General features: G+C 40.9%; 1 protein-coding gene across 13 annotated transcripts in view; it reads left to right on the top strand.

Annotated features, from left to right (window-relative positions):
• The window catches only part of BCAS3 (BCAS3 microtubule associated cell migration factor), a 593,281-nt gene that overhangs the window by 33,491 nt on the left and 531,872 nt on the right, over nt 1-27,918 (top strand). For all 13 annotated transcript variants that reach the window (XM_075904719.1, XM_014581354.3, XM_075904717.1 and 10 more), the window contains exon 7: nt 26,098-26,170. In XM_075904719.1, coding sequence (XP_075760834.1) covers nt 26,098-26,170 — 73 coding nt within the window. The remainder of the gene's footprint in view (nt 1-26,097; nt 26,171-27,918) is intronic.

The following is a 27,918-nucleotide window of genomic DNA, read 5'->3' as shown; positions in this document are numbered from 1 at the left end:
GGAGCCAGGGGCCGTTTGTAGGGGCCCATGGGGCGGCTTTGTGAGCCGCAGGGGAGGCTTCGTGAGCCACACTTTCAGGGGAGAAGAGCCGCGGATTGTCCACCCTGATCTACACCATCCCTGACAGGTGTTTGTCTAACCCAGAGTTTCCCAACCTATGAGTCGGGACCCAAATATGGGTCGCCATTACATTTCAAAAGGGTCGCCAAGTTTCTCCCCAGGTGGCTTCGCCCTACCTCCTCCCCACGTTTTTTAATTGCCTTGGGTCACCAAATCTTCCTGAATTGTCAAAATGGGTCCCCATCTGGAAAAGGTTGGGATCTGCTGGTCTAACCTGATCTTAAAAATGTCCAGTGATGGCCTTTCCTCAGCCTCTCTAGCCAATTTATTCCAGTGATTAACTAACTTGATGGTTAGAACGTTTTTATGCATGTCTATCCTAAATTGCCCTTGTTGCAGTTTAAGCCCATTGCTTCCTATCTTATTCTTGGAGGTTAAGGAGAAGACTTTTTTTCCCTCCTCCTTGTAACAACTTTTTATGTACTTGAAAACTGTTCTGTCCCCTGCTCCGTCTTCTCTTCTCCAGACTAAACAAACCCAATTCCTTCAGTCTTTCCTTGTAAGTCATGTTTTGTAGATCTTTAATCACTTTTCTTTCTGGACTTTCTCCAGTTTGTCCACATCGCTCTTGAAATGTGGCGCCCAGAACTGGACACGATACTCCAGTTGAGGCCTTGAGAATCATGTATACAAAGAAATAACTGTAGACAGTAGGATGCCTTACTACTGCCAATTAGACAGTGTAAATAATATAGCATACATTAAATTCAAGAAGACATTTAGCTTTTGTAAAAGTAAGTAGGTTTGCCAAAAAATGCAAAGGTTATTTTTTCAATTTCCCATATAGGGTAAAATACTAAGTATTTTCTAAACCTTGTAATATTATAACATTCCACCCATAAGCCCCAAAATATCAGCTATTGCCATTTTTTCTGGTATTAAAACACTATGTTACTTTCCCTTTCCAATCAGGAAAAAAGTGGAATGAGAATCCTTTGTAGTTCCTTATAGTTTGAGCAGAGAGAGCTTTTAATTTGTTCCTCTTTTTGCTTATTTTAAGTAAACCATTTTCAAACAAATTGACCTTTTCAGTGTTTTGAATTTTTGACATGTCTCTTAATGTACAAATAGCCACCTCCTCTCTTACAGATTATTTAAAATGTGGTTTTATCAAGTTCTGAGACCAGCTGTCTTGCTTGCTTGCTCAACTTGATTGTTTCAGAAATTCTGAGTAACCCCCTGGAAGAGTTTACTGAAAAATTGAAGCAACTATGCATAAACAAGCAAATCCTCTTAAAAATGGAGACTATTCAACCCAAATACAAGCAATTCCCAAATAGCAGGCCAGTTCACATTTGCTTATAATTATCTCCAGTACTTTGAAAGGGGAACTTCTATGCTCTCAGAAGACAGAACCGGCATATTAACATTTTAACTTGAGATAGCTAATAGAACGAGAGAGCTTCATTAAAACATCAGATGCGCTTGTCTTGTCTTTAACTATTTTTGTTTATTTGCTAATTATCAGTTAAGAAAGTCTAGTTTAGAATTAAGAGCCTGACAATTTATCCACCAGGATCCCATTGCACTTTTTATAAGAGCATGGCGCATTACCCTGTTAGGGTACATCTACACAGCAGTATTACTTTGGAATAAATGATGTTATTCCAAAATAACATAGTCTGCGTCACCACTACAAGCAGTTATTTCAACATAATGTCAAAATAATGGTGAGCTGGAGGACTTCTTAACCCTAATTTGACAAGGAGTAAGGGAAGTTGGAGGAAGAGTGTTCTACCTAGGACTTCCTGCTGTGCAGACCGCGCCAAAAGCCAAAATAAGCTATTTCGACTTCAGTTACACAATGGACGTAGATAAAGTTGCGTAGCTTATTTTGGCTTTAGCCTTGCTGTGTAGACGTGCCCTTAGTGTCCTTCCTGGCTGAACTTCAGTTTGTCCAATCTCAGTGGGAGAAGCTACTCTCCTGCATACAGCTGCTGAGTAGCGCTTCTTGTGTAAAAAGGCTGCCACATTTCACTACATTGGACCTAAATTGAGCCCTTATTTACTTTTAAGGTCGGGGATAAAAGGGGGGGGGGGGAAAGTAGTATACAAGTTAGGAATCTATGCAAGAGTGTCTTGATAACTCTGTCAGAATTGTTAGCAGAGCTTCTCCTGCACAGAACTCTAGAGTAAAGTTTAAGATCTTAAGTTCAGTTAAAATATTAAAACCAGAATGGAACATGTTCGAACAGTATCAATCTATGGTTAGAATTTAATACTTTAAATATAAAGTTTGTACCGGGTTCTTCTAAGAGTACACTTGAAAAATACTGTCAATTTTTTTCTTTATGGGAACATTATCAGGTTATAATTAGCTGACCAGTTACAGCTATTTTGCTCTTGTCTGTGTCATCAAATATTAGATCTTTTTCAAAAAAGGAGAGAAATGTAACCACAAGCAAAGGAAGCAATGGTTCACATTCCAGCAAGTTCTGTTTTTTAGTGAAGGCAGAAAAATGCTTTGTGTTATACAGTCTCACAAGCATACTACACTACTATTTTATGAATTCTGTTGGGCAATTGTTCTCTCTATAAACTGCTTATACAGTATTTAGCATTTAACTAAGATCATTACTACATCTGAAAGCTATTCAAATGAGTTCATATTAAATTAAGCGAAACCTTTTAAAAACATGTTTTGGTGTCTTTTTACGTGGTTCTGCATAACCTTTGATTACAAATATGCAAATGTATTATTGACCAATATCTTGAATTAGACAAAAGTAGAACTGTAATAAGAGGCCTTAGATAACTAACACACATAAGCTTTAATGATTCTGAACATAATAAAATGAATTTGGAAAAGAGAAGCTGATTATTAATGCTCAAACACTGTTTTACTGTAAAGATGTCAAAAGGGAATTGTTGAATGTGAGGCTTGTGGTGGATGAATTTGGCACGTTCCTAGAAATAGATCTCAGTTTGGGATAAGAAACTCATTCCCAGGTGTGAAAGGAAAAGTTCATGATTTTAACTCACTTTTTTCAGCTGCGTAATTTAGTAGTGTGGATTATTTTATTAAAGTACTGTAATCCATTGATGTTTAATTCTCTGCTGCATGATGTCGTTCACAGTATAACATAGCACTGCTTTCAAAGAATGAAAGAAGACCTCCTCAAATCTTATTTAATATGTTACCTGGCAATGTGTGCCTGTGCATTTTAACATTTCTATTATTTGAGTACAGGAACAAGCCTTCAGCATCGAATCAGTTTTGACATGGTACTTTCAAACTTTGAGAAGTGTTTAAAATGTAAATATTTTTTAAAAAGAAACTATATTTTTCCAGTCTTTGATCTAGTTCACTAACTCATTTGAAAATTGCTATCTTTAAGAAAAATGGGTCCTGAATTAGACTGTACTGTGCCCTTTTTCCATTTCCTTATTGCTCAAATGTATAAAAAAATACAGAAGATGACTTGTTCTTAGTCTGTCTATATTTATTCATATTATTTTGATTTGTGCATATTTTTAAAGTTAGTATCTGAATTCCCTTTATGTGATTTCACTTTGCCAAATACATAGACATTTATTGTATTCTCTAAACTTGCAGCACTGTAGTTGCTAACTTTAAAGCACAGAGAGAAAAATCTTGTGCTAGTAATAAGTACCAGGGATATAGTTCACAGAAAGTCTGGACACAGGTGACTTCTCATGCTCAAAATGTGGCAAAGCTTAAGCTTCAACATATTTTCTTTAGGAGCATATTTCAAAGGCAAGCTCTACTATTGCAAACTTCTGGATCCCTTGAGTCTTGTCCTTGAGACAGACAGATGAACTGTGAATGGTGGAATATAGGAATTGTAACAGGACAGACTGGAAAAAGTCAGAGATCATAGTACTTTCAACTTGAGCTAGAAGTGAAGTGGTCGCCTGTGAAGTATGTGGTTTACACATGTAATGAAAATATGCTTTCCAAGCCCACCTTGCCACAGATATGCAGACACTTTGGCTGTCTACACTGGCATGAATTTCCGGAAATGCTTAAAACGGAATACTATTCCATTTTCAGTTTTCCGGAAAAGGAGCGTCTACATTGGCAGGCTGCTTTTCCGGAATAAGGACTTATGCCCGAGCGGGAGCAGAATAGTTTCTCCGGAATAGCGGCTGATTTTGTACAGTAGAGCATTGTTGCTTTTCCGGAAATTCAAGGGCCAGTGTAGACAGCTCGCAGCTTATTCCGGAAAAGCGGCTGATTTTTCCGGAATAAGTGGCCCAGTGTAGACACAGCCTTTCTGCATTTGAAGCTTACTGGTAGCCTTGAAGGTTCACTTCAGTTGAAGTTCATGATGGTAATCTAGCTTTGAGATAAGAGACATAGGTAACTGAAGAGGTATGCATCTGTCTCTTGGCCTGCTGAAGGCGAGAAATGTTCTTGGCCACTGCTGCTGTCTGAGAGGCCAGGACTGTGGTAAGTTTTTGACCCTGATGTTGTGAGCCATCTTCACAATAGCTCACTGAACAGTGATGAACAAAGATATAAATGTCATCTGTTTCTCAAAATGCTTATTCCATCAATCCGCATAATTTCAATCTTATCACAGGCTGGAGTTGCCCAGGCAAACCTTTCTTTCTTTCCCAGCAGTGCATACTCTTGGCTATAGCTATAATAGGATGCATCTACACGGTAGTGCTTAACTCGAAATAAGCTACGCAAATTGAGTGATGTCAATTGTGTAGCTTGTTTCAAAATTGGGAGCGTCTACACAGCACTTATTTGGAAATAGAGTATTCTTCCTCCAACTGCCCTTACTCCTCGTATAATGAGCGTTACAGGAGTTGGAGTAAGAAGTCATAAGAACAGCCGTACTGGGTCAGACCAAAGGTCCATCTAGCCCAGTAGCCTGTCTGCCAACAGTGGCCAGCACCAGGTGCCCCGGAGGGGGTGGACCAAAGACAATGATCAAGCGATTTGTCTTGTGCCATCCATCTCCAGCCTCTCACAAACAGAGGCCAGGGACACCATTTCTACCCCCTGGCCAATAGCTTTTTATGGACCTAACCTCCATGAAATTATCTCGCTTCTCTTTAAACTCTGTTATAGTCCTAGCCTTCACAGCCTCCTCTGGCAAGGAGTTCCACAGGTTGACTACATGCTGTGTGAAGAACTTTCTTTTATTAGTTTTAAACCTGCTACCCATTAATTTCATCTGGTGTCCTCTAGTTCTTCTATTATGGGAACTAATGAATAACTTTTCTTTATTCGCCCTCTTTACACCACTCATGATTTTATATACCTCTATCATATCCCCCCTCAGTCTCCTCTTTTCTAAACTGAAAAGTCCCAGTCTCTTTAGCCTCTCTTCACATCGGACCCATTCCAAACCCCTAATTATAGACTCATAGACTTTAAGGTCAGAAGGGACCATTATGATCATCTAGTCTGACCCCCTGCACAGTGCAGGCCACAAAATCTCACCCACCCCTCCTAGAATAATCCTCTCGCCTATATCTAAGATATTGAAGCCTTCAAATACTTTGAAGACCCCAAGATGCAGAGAATCCTCTAGCTGTGATCTGTACCCCATGCTACAGAGGAAGGCAAAAAACCTCCAGGGCCTCTGCCAATCTACCCTGGAGGAAAATGCCTTCCCGACCCCAAATATGGCGATCAGCTATAGTTGCCCTTTTCTGAACCCTTTCCAAGGACAAAATATCTCTTTTGAGGTGAGACCACATCTGTATACAGTATTCAAGATGTGGGTGTACCATAGTTTTATACAGGGGCAGTAAGATATTCTGTGTCTTATTTTCTATCCCTTTCTTAATAATTCCTGACATCCTATTTGCCTTTTTGACCATCGCTGCACACTATGTGGAAGTTTTCAGAGACCTATCCATGATAAGATCTCTTTGCTGGTTTGTTGTAGCCATAGCCAAATTAGCCCCCATCATACTGTACGTATAGTTGGGGTTATTTTTTCCAATGTGCATTACTTTACACTTACCCCCATTAAATTTCATTTGCCATTTTGTTGCCCAGTCACTAAGTGTGGTGAGATTTTTTTTGAAGTTCTTCACAGTCTGCTTCTGTCTTGACTATCTTAAACAGTTTAGTATCATCCGCAAACTTTACCACCTCACTGCTTACCCCTTTCTGCAGATCATTTATGAATAAGTTGAAAAGGATTGGTCCCAGGACTGACCCTTGAGGGACACCACTAGTTACCCTTCTGCATTCTGAAAATTTACCATTTATTCCTACCCTTTGTTTCCTGTCTTTTAACCAGTTCTCAGTCCATGAAAGGACCTTCCCTCGTATCCCATGGCCATGTAATTTACACAAGAGCCTTTGGTGAGGAACCTTGTCAAAGGCTTTCTGAAAATCTAAGTATACTAGATCTACTGGATCCCCCTTATCTGCGTGTTTGTTAACCCCTTCAAAGAACTCTAATAGGTTAGTAAGACATGATTTCCCTTTAAAGAAACCATGTTGACTTTTGGCCAACAAATTATGTTCTTTTACGTGCCTGACAATTTTATTCTTTACTATTGTTTCGATTAATTTGCCCAGTACTGAAGTTAGACTTTGATGGAGAATTTTAATCCAAGGGTTTGGATGGGGGTCCAAGCCTGCCCCAGTTAATTCCAGGCACCCTTCTTAAGCAGCTAGCTTTATTCAGGAATACATTCCAGGGCAAAAATCTCCAGGATACTCTCAGGAAAAGTTTCGCAACTTCTCAAACAAAGGGCAATGTCTTTTGTATTGTCTTACATGGTAATCACCCCTTTCCCACTGGCCACTTACAGTTGCATGCATACACATTTTCATGCCCTTGCACCAAATTCCCTCCAATCATTACCTACACCTTCACATGACCTTCTCAGGCCTTACAACAGGTTCAAACTAGTAAAACAGGTTTATACCAGTTTCACCTATCCCCTCCTGGTTGTATACCTGTGTCCAAGACCAGGCTTAACATCCAGGTCACACAGAGGTCATACTGACAACAAATTAATTTTATCCTTCAACTTACCGGTTCGTAATTGCCAGGATCGCCTCTAGAGCCCTTTTTAAATATCGGTGTCACATTAGCTATCTTCCAGTCAATAGGTACGGAAGCCGATTTAAAGGATAAGTTACAAAGCACAGATAATAGTTCTGCAATTTCCCATTGGAGTTCTTTTAGAACCCTTGTATGAATGCCATCCGGTCCTGGTGATTTGTTAACATGAAGTTTTTCTATTTGTTCCAAAATCTCCTCTAATGACACTTCAATCCAGGACAGTTCCTCAGTTTCATCACCCACAAAGGACGGTGCAGATTTGGGAATCTCCCTGACATTCTCAGCCGTGAAGGCTGAAGCAAAGAAATCATTTAGTTTCTCCGCAATGGCTTTATTGTTCTTCATTGCTTCTTTTATATCTCGATCGCCTAGGGGACCCACTGTTTTTTTTTTTAGCAGGCTTCCTGCTTCTAATGTACTTTAAAAAACATTTTGTTATTTCTTTTTGAGTTTTTGGCTAGCTGTTCCTCAAAATCTTTTTTTTTGCTTTTCTTATTACATTTTTACACTTGATTTGACAGTGTTTATGTTCCTTTCTATTTATCTCACTAGGATTGGACTTCCACTTCTTAAAAGATACCTTTTTGTCCCTCGCTGCTTCTTTTACATGGTGGTTAAGCCACAATGTCTCTTTTTTAGGTCTCTTACTATGTTTTTAAATTTGGGGTGTACATTTAAGTTGGGCCTCTATTATGGTGTCTTTAAAAAGTTTCCATGAAGCTTGCAGGGATTTGGCTCTAGTCACTGTGCCTTTTAATTTCTGTCCTCCAGCTTGACAGTATTTCAACATTATTTCAAAATAACTGCCGGCTACGTAGACATGGACTTAGTTATTTTGAAATAACGCTAGTTATTTTGAACTAATGTTACTGTGTAGATATACTCAAAGTGAGCTGATGGATTTCTTTCTTCTTGGGCAGGGTTATGGCCAGTGTTCCTTCTAAGCTGTGCGGCAGCACAACTTCAAAGGTGATTAATGAGCCTCGCCCAGTCAGTTAGCTCTGGACTGGGCTGCTTAGAGGGACACTGCTTATGGCTGCCCTTGTTTGTGGAGCATGTCTAGCGCAATGTGGTCACTAATGAGAGAAATCACAGCTAGCCCAGAAGCAAAGGATAGCATTTGCATATGAAAGTCAGGATGGATTATCTCTCAGGATATGTCTAGACTACCTGGCTCCATCAATGGAGCCATGTAAACTAGTTTACCTGGCATAGGCAAAGAAGCGGGGATGTAAATAATCCCCGCTTCATTAAAACAAACATGGCCGCCGCGTTGTGCCGACGACCAGCTGATCCAGCACAGCGCGGTAAGTCTAGACACGGATCAGTCGGCTGGGGAAGCCTTTTCCGACCGATCCTGTAAGCTTAATTTCACGAGGCATAAGGGATCGGTCAGCAAAGGCTTCCCCAGCCGACCGATCCGCGTCTAGACTTACCGCGCTGTGCCGGATCAGCTGATTGTCAGCACAGCGCAGCGGCCATGTTTGTTTTAATGAAGCAGGCATTATTTAAATCCCCATTTCTTTGCCTATACCGGGTAAACTAGTTTACATGGCTCTGTCGACGGAGCCATGTAGTCTAGACATACCCTTTATGCCTGAGAAGATCAGATATATTCGTCACAGGATCCTATTTGAACGCTGATAACCATAAAGAAGATAGATGCAGAGGAAGCTTGTATACATGTGGTAATCTGTCTCTTTCTTTTTTTTTCCTGTTCAGACTAGGAATAGCGTCAAATGTGGCCTTGCTTTCTCAGGGTGGTGAATCTGAATATGTATATGAACTGGTCTTAATACAATTAGTTTGATTTTCACCTTCCTGTGCAAACCATAAGCCAAAATAGGTAATGCAGCAGTTATTTCCTACTGATGTGATTACATCAGCATGTCGCTAATAGCAGGTGTGGTTGTGATTATTCTTAGCACCTTAGAATGTAGATGGCCTATTTTGACCAAAATATTACTCTGACCAATTTTCAGGAAGAAGTAGAATGACACAGCTGCTAATCAGACTCTGAGGACTCTTCCTTGATGCTACCAGTCTTCAAAATAAGAATCCTAAGACTAGACATCTTGCATGATTGTATTCTGCATCTGGCTGGCACAGTGTTTTAATCCCGGTGCTGCAGTTGATTGGAATACTTATTCTGTGTGTGTAAAGTTGTCTAATGTTGCCAGGGCTCTGAATTTCTCCTTGCCTGTTCTGACATTCCAAGGAAAAATATTTGTTTTGAACACAAATTGGTCTGACTTCCTGTTTGTTAGGGGTGCGGGGAGAGTGGAAAATAGATAGTTGTGATAGATATAAAGCAAGAAGAGGTAAAAGCTCTGTCAGCTACTCTTCTAGTGAAATGGAAACGCATGATAACACTGTCATAGGTTAGGTAGCCTGGGAATAAAAAGCAAAAATCAGGGAATACTAATTTTTTCTCATCTGTTGTAATAGGATTGTGGCTTCCTCCTCATTGAAATTGCTCTGTACTAGGCTCTCACCATACTATATAGTCATTCCATTTAACCACTTAGTCCAATTACTCATCGTCTTTATGTAACATATGTTAAGTGTTGTTGTCACTTCTTCCAAAATTCTTACTCATTCCTTAATCACTTCCCTGCTGAACTGTTGCAGATCTCTGTTCACTATTTTCCCATGATGATTTGAGGAACTTTTATACAACTTTTAAATTCTGGTTAATATGATGACATTATTAAGAAGTTGTTACAGCAGATTTCATTTCAGTAGGTTCTGAATTTCCATAAGTGTGATTATTCTTTACCTCTCTACTCAGTCTGAGGATTATAGTGCTGTAGTTGTAAATATTGACAGTCGAGATGGCCTAAATGTTTTCGTTTAGTTTTTGCAAAAGAATCAGAATATTATGCTTGCCCTGTGAGGTGAATTAGTTTGGTAGAAAATCTTCTTTTCCCTCTCTTGACCTATCCCACTGTGTTACTTGAAAATGCTTTATTCACGCTGTGCCAGGATAGCTGCTTAAATACTATAAATGTCGGGGTTTTCATAGGGTGCAAGTCACAGCTGAGCAATTAGAATAGTGATAGAAATGTAGCCGTGTTAGTCTGGTGTAGCTGAAACAAAAAACAGGACTATATAGCACTTTAAAGACTAACAAGATGGTTTATTAGGTGATGAGCTTTCGTGGGCCAGACCCACTTCCTCAGATCAAATAGTGGAAGAAAATTATCACAACCTTATATACCAAAGGATACAATTAAAAAAATGAACACATATGAAAAGGACAAATCAAATTTCAGAACAGAAGGGGAATGAGGGGGAAGGTAATGTCTGTGAGTTAATGATATTAGAGGTGATAATTGGGGAAGCTATCTTTGTAATGGGTAAGATAATTAGAGTCTTTATTCAAACTTAGGTATAAAGTGTCGAATTTAAGTATGAATGACAGTTCAGAGGATTCTCTTTCAAGTGTAGTCTTAAAAGGCCTTTGAAACAGGATGCGGGTAATCAAGTTGTTGAGACAATGTCCTTTCTGGTTGAAATGGCAAGAAACTGTTTTTTCTTTGTGATCCTGTCTAATATCTGTTTTGTGGGCATTGATCCTTTGGCAAAGTATCAGACACGTTTGTCCAATGTACATAGTGGACGGACACTTTCGGCACATGGTAGCATAAATTATATTTCTGGATGCGCAGGAATATGTGTTCTTGATCTTATAACTCACTTGGTTAGGTCCAATAATGGTATCAGCAGAGTGAATATGTGGACAAAGCTGGCAACGGGGTTTGTTGCAAGAGAAGGTACCAGGGTTGGTATTAGTGTGGTATGTCCTGTGGTGGTTGGTCAGAATCATCTTGAGGTTAGGTGGTTGTCTATAGGAGACTATGGGTCTGTCTCCCAGAGCCTCTTGGAGTTTAGTATCCTGTTCCAGTATAGGCTGTAGTTTATTGATAATGTGTTGGACAGGTTTAAGTTGGGGGCTGTAGGTGATGAGGAGTGGTGTTCTATTGTTGGTTTCCTTGGGTCTGTCTTGAAGTAGATGGTTTCTAGGTATTCGTCTGGCTCTTTCAATTTGCTTTTTTATTTCTCTGGGTGGGTAGTTGAGGTTTATAAATGCTTGGTAGCAATCCTGAAGTTTCTGGTCTCTGTCAGTGGGATTAGAGCAGATGCGGTTGTATCGAAGGGCTTGGCTATAGGTGATGGATCATATGGTGTGTTCTGGATGGGAGCTGGAAGCATGAAGATAACTGTATGAGTCAGTGGGTTTTCTGTAGAGAGTGGTCTCTAATTTTCCATTGCTGATTTGTACCGTGGTGTCCAGGAAATGGATCTCTCGTGTAGAATGGTCCAGGCTGAGTTTGATGGTGGGGTGTAGGTTGTTTAAATCTCTGTGGAATGTCTCCAGTGTTTCTTGGCCATGCCTCCAGATCATAAACAAAATACAGGACTATGTAGCACTTTAAAGACTAACAAGATGGTTTATTAGATGATGAGCTTTCGTGGGCCAGACCCACTTCCTCAGATCAAATAATGGAAGAAAATAGTCACAACCATATATACCAAAGGATACAATTTTAAAAAAATGAACACACATGAAAAGGACAAATCACATTATAGAACAGAAGGGGGATGTGGGGGGGGGGGGGAGGGAAGGAAGGTGAATGCCAGTGAGTTAATGATATTAGAGGTGGGGAAGGGGAAATGTCTGTGAGTTAATAGTATTAGAGGTGATAATTGGGGAAGCTATCTTTGTAATGGGTAAGATAGCTGGGGTCTTTGTTAAGTCCCATGCGGAGAGTGTCGAATTTTAGCATGAATGCCAGTTCAGAGGATTCCCTTTCAAGTGCAGATTTGAATGTCTTCTGAAGTAGGATGCAGGTTAGCAGGTCATTGAGACTGTGTCCTTTCTGGTTGAAATGACAAGCAACTGTTTTTTCTTTGTGATCCTGTCTAATGTCTGTTTTGTGGGCATTGATTCTTTGGCGAAGTGTCTGAGACGTTTGTCCAATGTACATAGCAGACGGACACTTTCGGCACATGATAGCATAGATTATATTTCTGGAGGCGCAGGAATATGTATTCTTGATCTTGTAACTCACTTGGTTAGGCCCAATAATGGTGTCAGCAGAGTGAATATGTGGACAAAGCTGGCAGCGGGGTTTGTTGCAAGGGAAAGTACCAGGGTTGGTATTAGTGTGGTACCAACCCTGGTACTTTCCCTTGCAACAAACCCAGCTGCCAGCTTTGTCCACATATTCACTCTGCTGACACCATTATTGGGCCTAACCAAGTGACTTAGATAGGGCCACGATAAGGTGGGTGCATAATTGGCTGGATAACCGTAGTCAGAGAGTTGTTGTTAACGGTGCTAAATCCTGCTGCAAAGGGATAACAAGTGGAGTTCCGCAAGGGTCTGTTTTGGGACCCGTACTGTTCAATACCTTCATCAATGATGTAGATATTGGGATAGAGAGTACACTTATTAAGTTTGCAGATGATACCAAACTGGGTGGGGTTGCAACTTCTTTGGAGGATAGGGACATAATTCAAAATGACCGTAGCAAGTTAGAGAAATGGTCAGAGATAAACAGGATGAGGTTTAATAAAGAGAAATGCAACGTGCTTCACTTAGGAAGGAACAATCAGTTCCATACATACAAGATGGGAAGCGACTGTCTAGGAAGGAGCATGGCGGAAAGGGATCTAGGGGTCATAGTGGACCACAAGTTGAATATGAGTCAACAGTGTGATGCTGTTGCAAAAAAAGCAAATATGATTTTAGGTTGTATCAACAGGTGTGTTGTAAGCAAAACTCGTGAAGTCATTCTGCCGCTCTACTCTGCACTAGTTAGGCCTCAGCTGGAGTACTGTGTCCAGTTCTGGGTGCCACATTTCAAGAAAGATGTGGAGAAATTGGAAAGGGCTACAGAGAAGAGCTACAAGAATGATTAAAGGTCTAGAGAACATGACCTATGAAGCCAGGCTTCATGAACTGGGCTTGTTTAGTTTGGAAAAAAGAAGATTAAGGGGGGACATGATAGCGGTTTTCAAATATCTAAAAGGGTGTCACAAGGAGGAAGGCGAAAATTTGTTCCTCTTGGTTTCTGAGGACAGGAGAAGTAATGGGCTTAAAGTGCAGCAAGGGAGGTTTAGATTGGACATTAGGAAAAAATTCCTAACTGTCAGGGTGGTCAAATATTGGAATAAATTGCCAAGGGAGGTGGTGGAATCTCCCTCTCTAGAGATATTTAAGAACAGGTTAGATAGACATCTGTCAGGGATGGTGTAGGTGGAGTTTGGTCCTGCCTTGAGGGCAGGGGGCTGGACTCGATGACCTCTCGAGGTCCCTTCCAGTCCTATGATTCTATGATAATGACCACAGCACCCCCTTCATCAGCTGATTTGATTATAATGTCCAGGTTGTTTTTGAGACTCTGGATGGCATGGTGTTTAGCGCAGCTGAGATTGTGTATCGCTTGTTGTCATTTGCAAATAATGTCAGTCTGTGCATTGTTGTGGAAGCTTTGTATATCGAAATCTAGATTGTAATTCTGACCGTCAGGGGGAGTCCATATAGAATTATTTTTCCTTTGGTGTTGATAGGAGGGATCTGGTAGGTCAGATTGATGTTCATTGGTGGTTTGGAAATATTCTCGGAGGCGGAAGCGGAGAAAAAAGCCTCAAGGTCACCACAAAATTGTATCCAGGTTGTGGGGGACGTGGGCCAGAAAGAGAGACCCCGGGATAAGACAGACTCTTCTGCTGGATTGAGTTTGTAGGTGGACAGGTTAACAATATTAGCCGGTGGGTTGAGGTAGTTGCTGTTGTAGCCTGTGGTGTGGAGCAGTTTAGAAAGTTTGTCTTTTCTTCGTTGTGTGTACAGGAAGTCCCCGACTTACGCGGATCCGACTTACGTTGGATCTGCACTTACGAACGGGGCTTTTCTCGCCCCGGAGCTCACCGGCGGCGGATGGCCACCCGTGTCCTCTGGGGCGAGAAAAGCTTCTCCCAGTCTCTCTGGTCTACTGGGGGGGTCCAGCAAAGCTGCTGGACCCCCCCAGCAGACCAGGGACACCCGAGCAAAGCCGCCCAGGCGGGGGGAGTCCCGCTGTCTGGACGGCTTTGCTCGTTTGCTCCGGAGCAAAGCTGCCCAGGCAGCGGGACTCCCCCTGCCTGGGCGGCTTTGCTCCTGTCCCCCTGCTCTGCTGGGGGGGGGGGGTCCAGCAAAGCCACTGGACCCCCCCAGCAGACCAGGGACACCCGAGCAAAGCCGCCACCTGTGCGGCTTTGCTCCCTGGCAAACGAGCAAAGCCGCCCAGGCGGCGGCTTCGCTCTGGTGTCCCTGGTCTGCTGGGGGGGTCCAGCAGCTTTGCTGGATCCCCCCAGCAGACCAGGGGGACAGAAGCAAAGCCTTGGAGCACGCCCGCAGCGGGACAGCCCGGGCGTGCTTCAAGGCTTTGCTCCCCGTCTCCCTGCAGATCAGGGAGACGGAGAGCAAAGCCGCTGAGCACGCCCGCAGGGGGACAGCCCAAGCGTGCCCGGGCTGTCCTGCTGCGGGTGTGCTCCGCGGCTTTGCTCCTGTCCCCCTGGTCTGCTGGGGGCGGGGTGCAGCTAGTGCCCCCCCCCCAGCAGACCAGGCTTTTCTTGCCTACCCCTGGGGTAGAGCAGCTGGGGGCTGCCGGGTTGGTCCCGCAGCGCCGCTCCGGACCAACCCGGCAGCACCCCAGCTGCTCTGCCCCAGACGTCCTGATTCAGCCGCTGCTGGTCAGTTTCAGCAGCGGCTGAATCAGGACGGCTGGGGCAGAGCAGCTGGGGTGCTGCTGGGTTGCTCCAGTAGAGCCGAGGAGCTGCGCTACTGGAGCAACCCAGCAGTACCCCAGCTGCTCTGCCCCAGGCGTCCTGGAATCAGCCGCTGATCAGTTTCAGCAGCAGCTGACTTGGGGACGCCTGAGTTTCTAAAGTTGAATCTGTATGTAAGTCAGAACTGGCATCCAGATTCTGCCGCGGTTGAAACTGATCAGTTTCAGCAGCGGCTGACGCCAGTTCCGACTTACATACAGATTCAACTTAAGAACAAACCTACAGTCCCTATCTTGTACATAACCCGGGGACTGCCTATATAGTAGATTTCTTGTCTGGTGGAACAAAAGTCTTGCAAGGTGTTAGTCGGTGTGGATGTTTGTCTTGAGATGAGACTGTCTAAGTTAGAAATGTCATTCTTGATGTTTTTCTGTTTCTTGTATAAAATACTTATCAGGTGGTTCCTTCTTAAATTTGACACTTTACACCTAAGTTTGAATAAAGACTCTAATTATCTTACCCATTACAAAGATAGCTTCCCCAATTATCACCTCTAATATCATTAACTCACAGACATTACCTTCCCCCTCATTCCCCTTCTGTTCTGAAATTTGATTTGTCCTTTTCATATGTGTTCATTTTTTTTAATTGTATCCTTTGGTATACAGGAAGTCCCCGGGTTACATGGATCTGACTTACATCGGATCCCTACTTACAAACGGGGTGAGGAAACCCCGCACTAGCTGCTTCCCCCCAGCAGACCAGGGAGACGCGAAGCTAGCGCCCCCCTCCCAGCAGACCAGGGAGACGTGGAGCGGTTTTTCTCAGCAGACACCTCAGCTTGAGAATAAAGGACTGAGGGAAGTGAGGTGTGGGAGAATAAAACTGAGCTCTGGAGAAATGTTTGGCTAGAGTTTCCCCTACAATATGTACCAGTTCCGACTTACGTACAAATTCAACTTAAGAACAAACCTACAGTCCCTATCTTGTACGTAACCCGGGGACTGCCTGTATATGGTTGTGACAGTTTTCTTCCATTATTTGATCTGAGGAAGTGGGTCTGGCCCACGAAAGCTCATCACCTAATAAACCATCTTGTTAGTCTTTAAAGTGATACATAGTCCTGTTTTTTTCTGAGCAATTAGTATTCCATAGCACGGAAAGTCAGGAGCCCAACACGTGAAGAGCACAGAATATGGTAGTTTAAGACTAATGTGTACTGGCAAAGTTGTGCGTAGAATTTGGCTTCAGCCATTGTCTGTTTCATATATTCCCAGCCCTCGCAGTTATGAATACAAATTGATCAAATTGAGTTCAATTCATTTTTGCCAGTTCCTATATCGTGCTGTTTGTAATTTTTTTTTATTAAACACACAGTGCAGAATTATTTTTTGTGGTTCATCTAATTTACCGAGGAGAATAAAAATTTTAAACAAAGAATAATAGTGTCAAGCTATTTAAGTTGTAATAGATCTGTGAACCAAGGAACATTGTAAAGCAAACCCTTGAAACTAAAATTAATTTCAGAAGTTAAAATTGAGTTACAAACTAGTTTTGAACTTGAAAACCATTTTATTATACAAATTCAAATTTTATTGTGGTTTTAATACTTTTCACCTGCATCTTTGACTTGTGTTTATATTTTTAATTGTTTTTACTGTGAACCTCAAAATCAGAGTTGGCTTAATCTGCAAGATTACTTAAAGAAACTATAGTATTTAGGCTTCTCTCTAAAGGAAGGCATATGTTAATATTATATATATATTCAGCCACTTGGGTGGCTTAGTGGTTTTAAGTCTCTTAAGGCCAAAATAATTGCCTAGCATGTACAATACAAAACCCCACCCTACAAGCTGACCAAACAGTAGCAGTTGGTAGCTAGAGTTGGCTAGAGCGTGTGCAGGTGCACTTTTAAGCATGTTTCTAAGTGTAATTGGGTTGATTTGTGGTAGAATGAAGTCAGACCTATGTGGGTTAGAGAAATTATAGAACAAAATTCTGATGTAGCAAGTAATCCTTTTATAGGCTGTATGGGAAAAAACATTGTTTTTATGGGTATACCAATTTAAAAATATTAATATTCAAAAGAGGCTTGCTCTCTCCCCCGCCCCGCCCCCATGCTGTTGTCATTACACCTTTAGAAACATCACATTAGTGCATTAGGTCCATAGGGCTCAAACTTTATCTGTACCAGGCTCATATGACTCTCGCTTTGGCTGGATGTAACATAAAAATGCAGATTATTTCCTTCTAAGCAACATTTTCTTAAATAATATCCAGCTCTTTAATAAGTAAATGCCTGGGTTCATCTGTGATTAACATTCTTGAAGATTTGACTTTGAGCTCAGAACTAGAACTGGTTAAAAAGGGTCTTCTGTACCCTTCTATATCCTTTTGACTGGTGGCTGGCTTATTATGATGGTCTTCTGGGCAACTTGTCTCTGATAGTCCCTTTGTCCTGGCTGTTCCTCTGGCCTTTTTCATTTGCTCACTGTCACTTTCATCCTTCTAAGAGGACCCTAAAAGAATCTAAATAATTCCCCCCCCCCCGAGTCTTGAGCTATTCTACAGTACTCTTTCTTGCAACTGTCTTTTATAATGTCTTGGCTCTCAGGCTATGTCTAGACTGCAGGCTTCTTTCAGAAGAACCTTTTTTTGGAAGAGATCTTCCAAAAAAACTTCTTCCGAAAGAGAGCGTCCACACACAAAAGCGTATCAAAAAAGCGATCTACTTTTTCGAAAGATATAGTGTCCATGCTGAATGCACGCTATATCTCACATTTAAGGTGTGATTACTATGGATGGAGTGGCCACCAGGGCACCTGTACTTTTTCCTCTTCTTTCAAAAGAACTCCCTCTTCCCTGTCCACACATGCCTTTTTTTGAAAGACCTATTTCAGAAAAAGGCTTCTTCCTCATAGAAAGAGGATTACTAATGCTGGAAAACCTGCTCTATTCTTTCGATTTACTTTGGGAAGAACACGATAGCAGTGTGGACGTAACTCAACGACCTTTTTTCTGACAAAACTCTGTAATGTAAACATACCCTGAGAAACATATAGTGTCTTCCAACAAATTTAGGCTACTTCAGCAAATCTGTCTTTCTGCTTAGAGTCTACTAATTCTTACAAAGGACGTTTTTCCTTTTATATATTTTCTCTCGTGGATATTACAACGAAGAAACTTCTAGACAGTAAATATACCCCAGTGTTGTGCTGTCTGTGACCTTTTATTTTTATTTTTATTTTTTTTAAATTTAATCTTCACTCGCGACTAATGCAGCCATGCCTGAGGATGTGAAGATGATATCTGACCTGAAAGACTGAGACAGTGTGGATAAAAGAATCCAGTTTGGGGAGAGCAAGTTAACTTCGATATTAAACTTGGCTCCTAAGAAAATCAAAGGAGCTAGAACAATACCTTGCTTACTGAGGGAGTCGGAAGAATGTCGTCCAGTTATACTATGCAGTAAACTGGAATATTGTCAGAGGGGAAAAAAAAATAGGCAGAACACATAAATCTGTGTCTGGCCTTTTAATGTTTGAGTGCACAATTTCCAAGATTAGAAGGCAATGCCTGCTACCAAGAGGAGTCAATCACGGGATATATTCCATTTGTACAAAAGGCTTTTTTTTAAATAGATGTTTGCAGAATTGCTGATGCTTATGCAATTGTGTTTTTAAGCACTTTAAAGGCAAAGATTTAAGGTCAGATTTTTAATATGCAGGACATCTAAGATCATAATTTTTTAGTCCGTCCTTCTGACAGAGCAGATGTAGATATTTGTCGGAGAACAAGACTCACAACTTAATATTACTTAGAGAAGTAGTTTTATTACAAACTGCTCATCTGTGAATTGTTACGTTTCACAGTTATGAAATATATAGCAATTTTTGTCCTTTTTGTGCAAAAAGGTTTTACGGTACTGCCTACCAGAAATCTAATCCACTCGCTCAAGTGAAATTAAGTGAATTAGAGAAGTTAAAATGAACAGGATAAATTTATTTAAACATCTAAGCAACTAGTACGTACAGGCATATTTTTAATGTACAGGTATCTGTATTCACACGTGACTTGATCTTAATAATGTTAGTAAGACCACAATTATACTAAATATTTTAGTGCTGCAACTCTCCCTATCTTACAGTTTTGGGTGTATTGTCTGTCATGTTTTTGTTCTTTGCTAATGGAGAGCACAGCTATTTGATTATCTCCTTTAAGTATTATCATGTAAATGCCAGTTTTAGGACTGGAACAGACCTTCTTTAGAGGGGTAGCTGTATTAGTCTGTAGCTAAAAACAAGCAGTCTTGTGCCACCTTAGACTAAAAAATGTATTATGAGCTTTCATTGGTAAAACCCACGTCATCAGGTACTTTTAAAAATATGTTAGTACCACACCTCTTTTGTCTAATTGGTGTTCTGGTATAATTAAGATAGACTATTAGATTTCCTTTTCACTTTGGTGACTAGATTGCCTTTCTTGAACAGTTTTCCCAGTGAGAGTTGACTATCAAAAGGGATCCTTATCCTAAAGACTTTCTAGTTGATTCTTGGCTTCCTCCTTCTATATGACACAAATTTGTTAAAATCAGATTTAAATACCTCAACTATAATTTCTTTTAATAAACATTAAAGCTGACTGATTAGAGGAAGTGGACTGGGATTTTTTTTTAAAAAAATAGACCTTTTAGGCACTGGCAGAAATTGTTTGTAATTTAACAAAAAGCTTTACTATTGTGGGTTTTCATAAGATGACATTTCTGGTTCATCACCAAACCTTTATTTTGCTAGCTAAATATGCCATAACACATAAAGGAGTTTGAAGTGCAGAAAATGCTTGGAAATTTTTACCATATGTTCTGGTTCTGTTCCCCTGTAATTAGTCTGAAGTAATAAGTGAAAGTTGTTTTGTACCTTTTTCCAGATTTTAACATTTTTTTACCTCATGACTCTATTGTGGCTGGACAGGGATCTGTGTCTGAATAGGTCAGAGAAAATGTTATTTAAACCCCTGTTTTAGACCAAGAAAGCCATTTTAAACTTTGGATTAAAAACTAAGCCTAATGTTGAATTTTCTGTAAGAGATCATTATACTGATTGATTTAAAAAAAAGGTGTGACAGTTGTGGCAAATTCCTGCATATCCTCGTTAGGAGATGTTATTGAGTCAAGTTGGGGTATCTTTGGAACCCATTGTTTACATTCATGGTGTATGTCTTGTTATGCTGTACCCCTTGGGAGCAGGCTACCACAGTTCCTCTAAGTCAGAGGTGGGCAAAAGAGCCTTTGTGCACCAGATCTGGCCTGTCAAGTGAGTTGATCTGGCCCATGGACACTCTGCTGCTCCCCTGCCCTCAGGCCAATCAGGGCCAGGGGACGCGGGAGCGCGCAAAGTCTCCCCCACCAGGGGTATGTGACCCTTAGAGTCAGTCCTTCCGGTTGACTAAGTGCCATGCACCCCTTGCAGGATGGGGGCAGGGAGTGAGAGACTTCCCGTTACCCCCCTGCCCCCAGATCCTGAATGACCTGAGGGTGAGGGGAGCACGGCAAGTCTCTCCCTCCCCGCCCCCCCCCCCTCCGGTCAGGGATTCCGGTGCATAGAGGAAACTGCCAGCTGTTCAGAATAGCTGGTGGCTCCCTATAGCGGGAGGGCAGGGGCAAAGACTTCATGTGCTCCCCCCATCCACAGGCCAGTCAGAGTCTGGGGGTGAGGAAGCACGGAAGTGCCCTGGCCCCGCCCCTTCTGGGGCTGCCCAGGGCCGCTTCAAAAATTTCTGAAGTGGCCCCCTGTCTACAATTAGTGCCCACCCCTGCTCTAGGTACAAAAGATAGTGAGTGGCGATTTAAGGCAAATCAGCCATGTTGTTAAACAGAAGTAACCATCTCATTTGGAGATTGGCATATAGTGCTTTCTCCAGAGGCCAGCAGAGAAAGGCTTTTGGTTAAAGAGCCTGAGTTTAAACTGACTCCATGCCTTTGTTCTGAGCCAGCAAATGGAAATGACCTTCTCTCCGAGGAGGAAGGGTTGGAGTTATTGACACCTGCCGACCTTATGGTTGGAGTTACGATGACCTCTGGTAAACTTTTTAGTCTACATGTATGTTTTTATAGTTTTTTTTTTAAATATGTTTTCTCTGTAATGCTTTCACATTGAGAATAAATGTTCTTACTTAGAAAGAACTGTGTGGCAATTCATAGCCGTGAACAATTACGCTGTTGGCAGCCTTTGGAGAGAAAGCAAATATAGAATGTTGGCCTTCTTAGGCAATCTGCCTTGCTGGAATTACCACAGGGTGAGCAGGGAACCATGAAACCTGGAAAAATTTTGTCATCAGGAAAAGAGATTTGTGCCTCTAACCCAAAAAGATGATGGTTGAGGAGCTGAGAGCTTAGAAGAGGCAGACTGTGGTCACTTGGATGTACGTTCTTTGGCCCTTTACAGTTCTTCATATTTGCTGAAATTGAATTTTCTCAATACAGCAACTCTGAGCAGGGAATAAAATTCAGCATGGAAGAGTGGAGGAATTTTGAAAGTTGGGAACTGTGCTGACTTGTGACTATTATTGTTGTTTAACGAGCATGTGCTCAATGCTGTACAGGACCTACAAATATATATTTGCTTTGTTTATTAATCAAATGCAAGTTCCCTATTTAAATGAACCCAGTTTCCAGGAGATAGTGTTTCTGTGCATGGAAAATGTATTGAGTTGAAGTGGTTGTTTTAAATAAAGGAAGATACTCAGGAATTTTTCAGTTCTGTGCTATTTGTGTTTTTGACCATGGGGATGAATCCTTAGGAAACTCCAGCTGGTACTGAATGTAGGAACATAGTGTTGCTAGGGATGTAAAAACGTTAAGTTGAACCTGTTAACCAATTAAGGAATGAACACTCCAGCCCCCACCGGTTAACTGGAACCGATAAGCATTACTCCTTAAGGATGATGCTTACTGGTTAACCTTTCACATTGCTAATTGTGGCAACGTAGGCTACTGTGTGCGAACAATATTTATGTACTGATATTACCATTGCACCCAGGAGCCCTAGTTATGGGTCAGGACCTTGCCGTTCTAGGTGCTATATAACACAGAGGGGAAAAAAAAGTGTGATTTATGTCCCAAAGAGCTTGTAGTATGAATGCATCAGGCCGGTCCTCCCAGATACTCTATGGAAAGCCAGTTTAGAAAGTCAAATTCAAGATGGATCTTCATTTTTAAGACACTCAATGGCCTGAACTCACGGTCCCTTAAACAAATCACCACCAGAAACTCCAGGATGCGGACTGTGGTCAACACTGACACTCATTTGACATGATGGAACTACCCACTTTCAGGAGACTGGTCTGTGCAGGAAACAGTATTCTCAGGGACTGGTCTAAGGCTGGGGAATAAACTCCCACAGGTTTTAAGAAGCGCTGCAAACCCCTCACCACTTTTTTTTCTAACTGGAAGGTGCACTTTTCACCCTGCATTCGATAATAAATGTGCATAGCACGGCAGGTATGAAATAAAGAAAACAAAAATAGAACATCTCATTTTTTCTTTGGAGTAAAAAACGAAGAGAGAGAACCATGTGTGAGGAATGCTAGTCAAGTGGCTTAATGCATTTTAGGGAAGCTCTAGGATGTTGTGCTGATGAGAGGAACACAAGGGCCTGAACCAAACTGGTATTAAATGATCTGCTCTCTCTTTTAGAGAGTTTCTGTCTATTCAAGAACTCCTCCTAAATGGTAAGAAATAGGGCCATCCAATTTGGTATACCGTTTCCTCTTACCATAACTTAAAGCAACATAAGGGTTTGGTTGCGCCGGGAAGCAGGATGTGCCTAGAATGGGCTTGCTTCTCATAAAACCATACAGAAAAGGGGCAGAATCAACCAAATCAAGTACCGTCCTCACAATTGATATAACTGAGTGAATGCTGAAAGAGACGGAACCACGGTGAGCCAGAAAAATAGGATGAGCCTGCAATAGCAGTGCTTTTTCATACACTTTACAGAACAGAGATAAAATGGAGAAATGTGAAATAGTGCTCACTTCTGACACCGCTGAATCAGTGCTTAAGATTTGAAAATTAGAAAATGTTATTGGAAATCAAATTGTTTATAGCCCTTTTTTGTTCAGACCTAGCAACTGATAAGGGTTTCTTGGGGTGAAGTAACAGAATATACTTTGTGGAATTCCCAAATTACGGACCTGAGCAACGCTGAGTAAATCTGCTAATGAAGAAATAAAAGTGAACGTATGTTGCGTGTTTTCAAAGCATACTTGTTATTGCTAAATAGAACAGCACTTGGCATTATAGAGGGCATTTCTTACTCAAGGTGCAGTAAAATGATTTACAAATAGTGAGAGAGGTGAAAATAACAAAGTGCCTTTTAGGAAGCACCATCCCAGCGAAAGGACAGTGTCCTGATTTTTATTGAGAGAAGACATTCAGCGATGCTAGTGTTGCAATGTTCTGAGGTGATCACCAGACCCCACACTCATGAAAGTTAATAGAAGCTATAGTGCTGATCTCCTTTGAAAATCAGGCTGTGTGTTATGCTGCTTTGGCCCCTTGAAGTGTGTTTTGGCATGATTAGCATTACTAAGCTGGCAGCAGGACTTCCATCTCATTGGAAGTACAGTACATGAGCTCATCTGAACAAGTGAACTGTTAGTACATCGAAAACTTTGAGTGCATGGAGATCTGGAAGTTGTTTTACATTAATTGTCATCTAGATAGGGGAATTGGTTTTGCATATTTTCAAAGACGCTGATGACGGGATTTTTTTTTTTTTTTTATCATTTAGCTAAATGGAGTTGCAGATAAGGTGGTGCCTGGTTGGCAGGAAAGGCAGTTTTCATTACTTTAATTGAGTGATTTATCAGGATTTTCAGCTTTTTATAAATGCTGCAGTGTTATATGACAGAATTAAAAGGATTTAAAATAAAAGGAGTTTAAGAAAAGGACTTTGCAACAGGATTGCAATACTTTTTATATTTGATGGATTTGGCTAGCTGTTTTTCAATCATTTCAATCATCAGACCGCATTCTGTTAAACACTGCGCAGAGCAGGTGTGTATAACATCAATATAGTGCACATGTGAATAAACACAATTTTATATATAACAAATTAATCCACCATAACTTGAAGGATTAAACGTCCCCCGAGAATGACAGAGGAATGCTGATGCATTAAGCATCATGGAGAACAACACATGTTGCTGCTTGCAATTTCATGAACAGGATTGCTGCTAACCTGATTTTGCATACTGCAATATCTTCATACTAGTGATATTTCTCGAGTATTAGTATTTACACCCTAAAGTATAAATTTGAAGTAGATAATGGATGTGTTTTGCACATGAGCTTGAGTCTGAAAATTTGAAATTAGAAGTTGAACCCTCCTTCCTCCCCCCCCCCCCCCGTTGTTGCAATTTTTATAAATAAATTGCAGAGAATAATGATGGTATTCCTGTTGATTCTGTGCAAATGTAATCCATTTTTTTGTATGTTGTGGAATGCTTTCCTTTGTAACGTTCCTTACCAAAATAGAAAGTTTGTACTCCGACTTAGAATTGGTTGTGAACTGATGTCTCCAGTATGTGTATGCATGTACTGTTGAAATCTTGGCCCCATTGAAATCAATGGCAAAACTCCCATTGGCTTCAGTGGAGCCAGGGTTTCTCCTCAATGTAATTTCTATTGAGCCTGGCTGAGTAAACAGAAACAAATGGAGTTCATCTGTTCCACATATTGAGGGGGAGGAGGACAAATTGGTTGCCAGGTTTTTAAAAAGACTTCACATGTTTCATTTATCAGTTTACAAATCAGTACAGGTGTGACACATAATAAACCTTGGAAAATGCAGAATAAAATGAATACATTTGGCTGTTTTAAGTAACCTTATACCTATTGATGGAGAAATTATCAACGTGAACCATTTACCATTATAAATGCCCCCAAACACGTAGGAGGGAAGAGTTGGCCTTGTATAGATGAGATTGCTGAGTAGTATTATGTTATAAATTAATTGCTCATGCTATCAATAATTAACAGAGACTCTTAAGTGAAAAAGTATATTGTTAATTGTTGTACCTTTCTGATGAATTCACATAGAAGTACAGCAGTACAATGAATTTTGAATTAAGGTTTGAACAGAATGTGTTCCCGATACTTGGTGTAGATCAAAGAGTTTGGTTTTTATAATGAAGGAAGTTTTCTTCTAACCTGAAAATGTACCTCTTGAGGAGTGTGTTGTTTAAATTCAGTGACAAACATCCTGGCATTCAGCAAAGCTCTAGTACCCTCAGGGAAAAAAACTCCACAGAGAAGAGAAATTAGATATTTTTTATTTGAATGTATTCCTGCTTACACACTGGATACGATTTTTGAGAATGTCCATGCCTCATTTTTGAAAATTGACTTGGAGCCTAAGTCTCCCTGTAGATTAGTGGACTTACTTTTCCTAAACTGCTTTTGAAAATGTCACCTATGCTGCTATGTCACTTGTGAAAAATGTGCCCAATTTAGGGATGTAAGATAGGTATGCCCATATTTTAGGCAAACATTAGCATTCATGTTGTCACTCACTAAAGAAAGAGGGGAGCTACACCTACACTGTGTAGCTTCAGTGGAATAAATTGCTTTTCAGAAGCTTTTCAGAAATAGCACCTTTCCTATTTTAGAACAGCTTCACAAAATAGAAGTGTGAATTAGTATTCGTTGACATTGTTTTTTCTTAAGATCCACTATCTAAAAAGGGAAGGCAATTACCCCAATTTCCTGGCAAAATTTATATTGTTCATTTACTCCCATCATGATACTAGAACTATAGTTCTAACGTTCATGACTCTGTTTTGAAATGTATTCCTATTGCTGAGCTTTCAGTAGCCTTTAGTCTCTGTTCAGTGTAGCCCCTGGCTTTTCAATATCTTGCCCTTTGCTTGGTCAGATCTTTGGGGATATTTTGACTGAGCCAGGTATGCTAAAAATATTTTTCCTTTTCTGTAAAAGATTTTTTTTTCAGGTTAATGATTTGTGATTTAAAAAAAAAAGTGTTGTGAAATTTGACTAGACTTGAAAATATAACTCTTGTGTCTTTTCAATTCAGTTTATTCCAATGAACTAGTAAAGACCGCGCGGTGAAAATAAAATATAATGGATGCTTTTTATTGAGATTTATTTTTCTGTTTTTCTTCTAATCAGGCCCTCAGAAATGTGATAATTTTTCTGAGAAGAGACCTCTTCTTGGTGTGTGTAAAAGCATTGGATCTTCTGGGTAAGAAAACTTTTCAACTTTAAGCATGCCAAAAAAGCAGTTTATTTTATACAATAATAGAAAAAGATTTTTCTGTAGCTTTTTCTGCTCTGTATTAAAAGGTTTTTTTTTTTTAAACATTATGATACTGTGAAATGTTCTCTCGCTAAGCTCTCAACCTGCCAGTACCTATTTTTAGGACACATGCCTTTCAAAACAAAACAAATCTCTGTGCTGAAAGACCTGTGATATGAAACCCAATATAAAATAATTGAGGCGGTATTTAGAAATTGTGTGGGATTATTTTCTCTTAACATAATCTCATTTTCATGTTTACTGTTTTAGATGGTAATGGATGAAGTTATTACAGAAGAGTAGTCAAAACAGGCCTCTGTGTGGATGTTTGTGAGGGATGAGTGATAGTCTCTCTATGAAAGTGTCATTGATTGTGTTTTTGATTAAAACGTTGGCCAAATGTTTGTATATTTTTTGTTCAACTAGACATATATCATGGGACAGCCTACAAGGTATCTGAGCTCTAGACTTGCATTCCTTTTCTCACTTCTGTCTTGGCAAGTACTGGTGTCTCAGAGGGTAGGTAGTTTTTAGAGGCCTGTATTAAAGAAGTCATTGGCCTACATATTAGTGGGTTTAATACTCATGCTCATACAGAAGAACCCATTCTAAGAAGTGAAGGCTGAAATAAACAAGGGAATCCTAGGTCAGTGGCTTTCAAACTTGTTTTTTCTCATGACCCAGTTGAAGACAATTATTGATGCCCTTGAACCAACTTAATGGGACTAGAGTGTGGGCTTTGGGGTGGGGCTGAGGATGAGAGCTTTTGGGCTGTGGGAGGGGGTTCTAGGTTGGGGGGGGGGAAGTCAGGTCTGGAGCAGGAGGGGTTTACTGCAAACAGCTCTCAGTCAGCAGTGCAGCAGGAGTCCTAAGGCAGCTTCCTGCCTCTCCTGCAGCGCAGCATATTCTGCAGTGCCAGAAGCGGCCAGCAGCAGGTTCCCCGCCCATGAGAGTGTGGAGCTAGTGCTCAGGGCAGGGGCTGCTGGCTGTTTCTGGGGTGCAGCGTACCCTGTGATGCCAGGACAGGTAGGTAGCTGCCTTAGCACCCCCACTGGCCACGGTACAACAGTGAGACCCAATTCCTGACATTCCACCACCCAGTACTGGGACGCAATCCGTAGTTTGAAAACCACTGTCCTAGGTGACGAGGGAGTTTTAAAAGGTCTGTTTCTCCTGTTTCTGGGTCCATTGTGGCTTATCTAGTACACTGGACCTATTCCAAAAGACTAGTGTTTTTTAAAATCGCTAGAGTACTCCTTTTGTTTGGTAATGAACACGTACAGACCTCCCTGCTCTGAAATGTGTTCTTCTGGTTTCTAAACATCAGTTGTAGGGTCTTCCTCATACAAAGAGGTTGTTGTGATGTTATGACGCCTGTGTTCAGTATGTTGACTCAGACAGCACTTTGGGCTTATACCCATACCTAATGGAAAACGCCTACTTCTCAAGGATAATCCTGCCCACAGAGATTCAAAGGCTAAACTGCTGAAGCAAATCTTCTTACAATAATTAGACTAATTCTGTGCCACACCTTTTTAATTAAGAATTTAATCACTCTGGGTATGGGTGAAGGTTAATAAGTAAACCTAAGACAATTCCTGCAGAGTGTTGTTCACTCTGCACTGTTAGTTATTTAACAAAGGATATTAATGTTATCTTTACATTTAAGGACCTAACCAGAAATAAGCATAGCT

The sequence above is a fragment of the Pelodiscus sinensis genome, chromosome 21, assembly GCF_049634645.1.
Source record: "Pelodiscus sinensis isolate JC-2024 chromosome 21, ASM4963464v1, whole genome shotgun sequence".
In the NCBI taxonomy this organism is placed as follows: domain Eukaryota; kingdom Metazoa; phylum Chordata; order Testudines; family Trionychidae; genus Pelodiscus; species Pelodiscus sinensis.
Note: the sequence above shows the minus strand (reverse complement) of the source record. Positions and strands in the feature narration are given on the sequence as shown.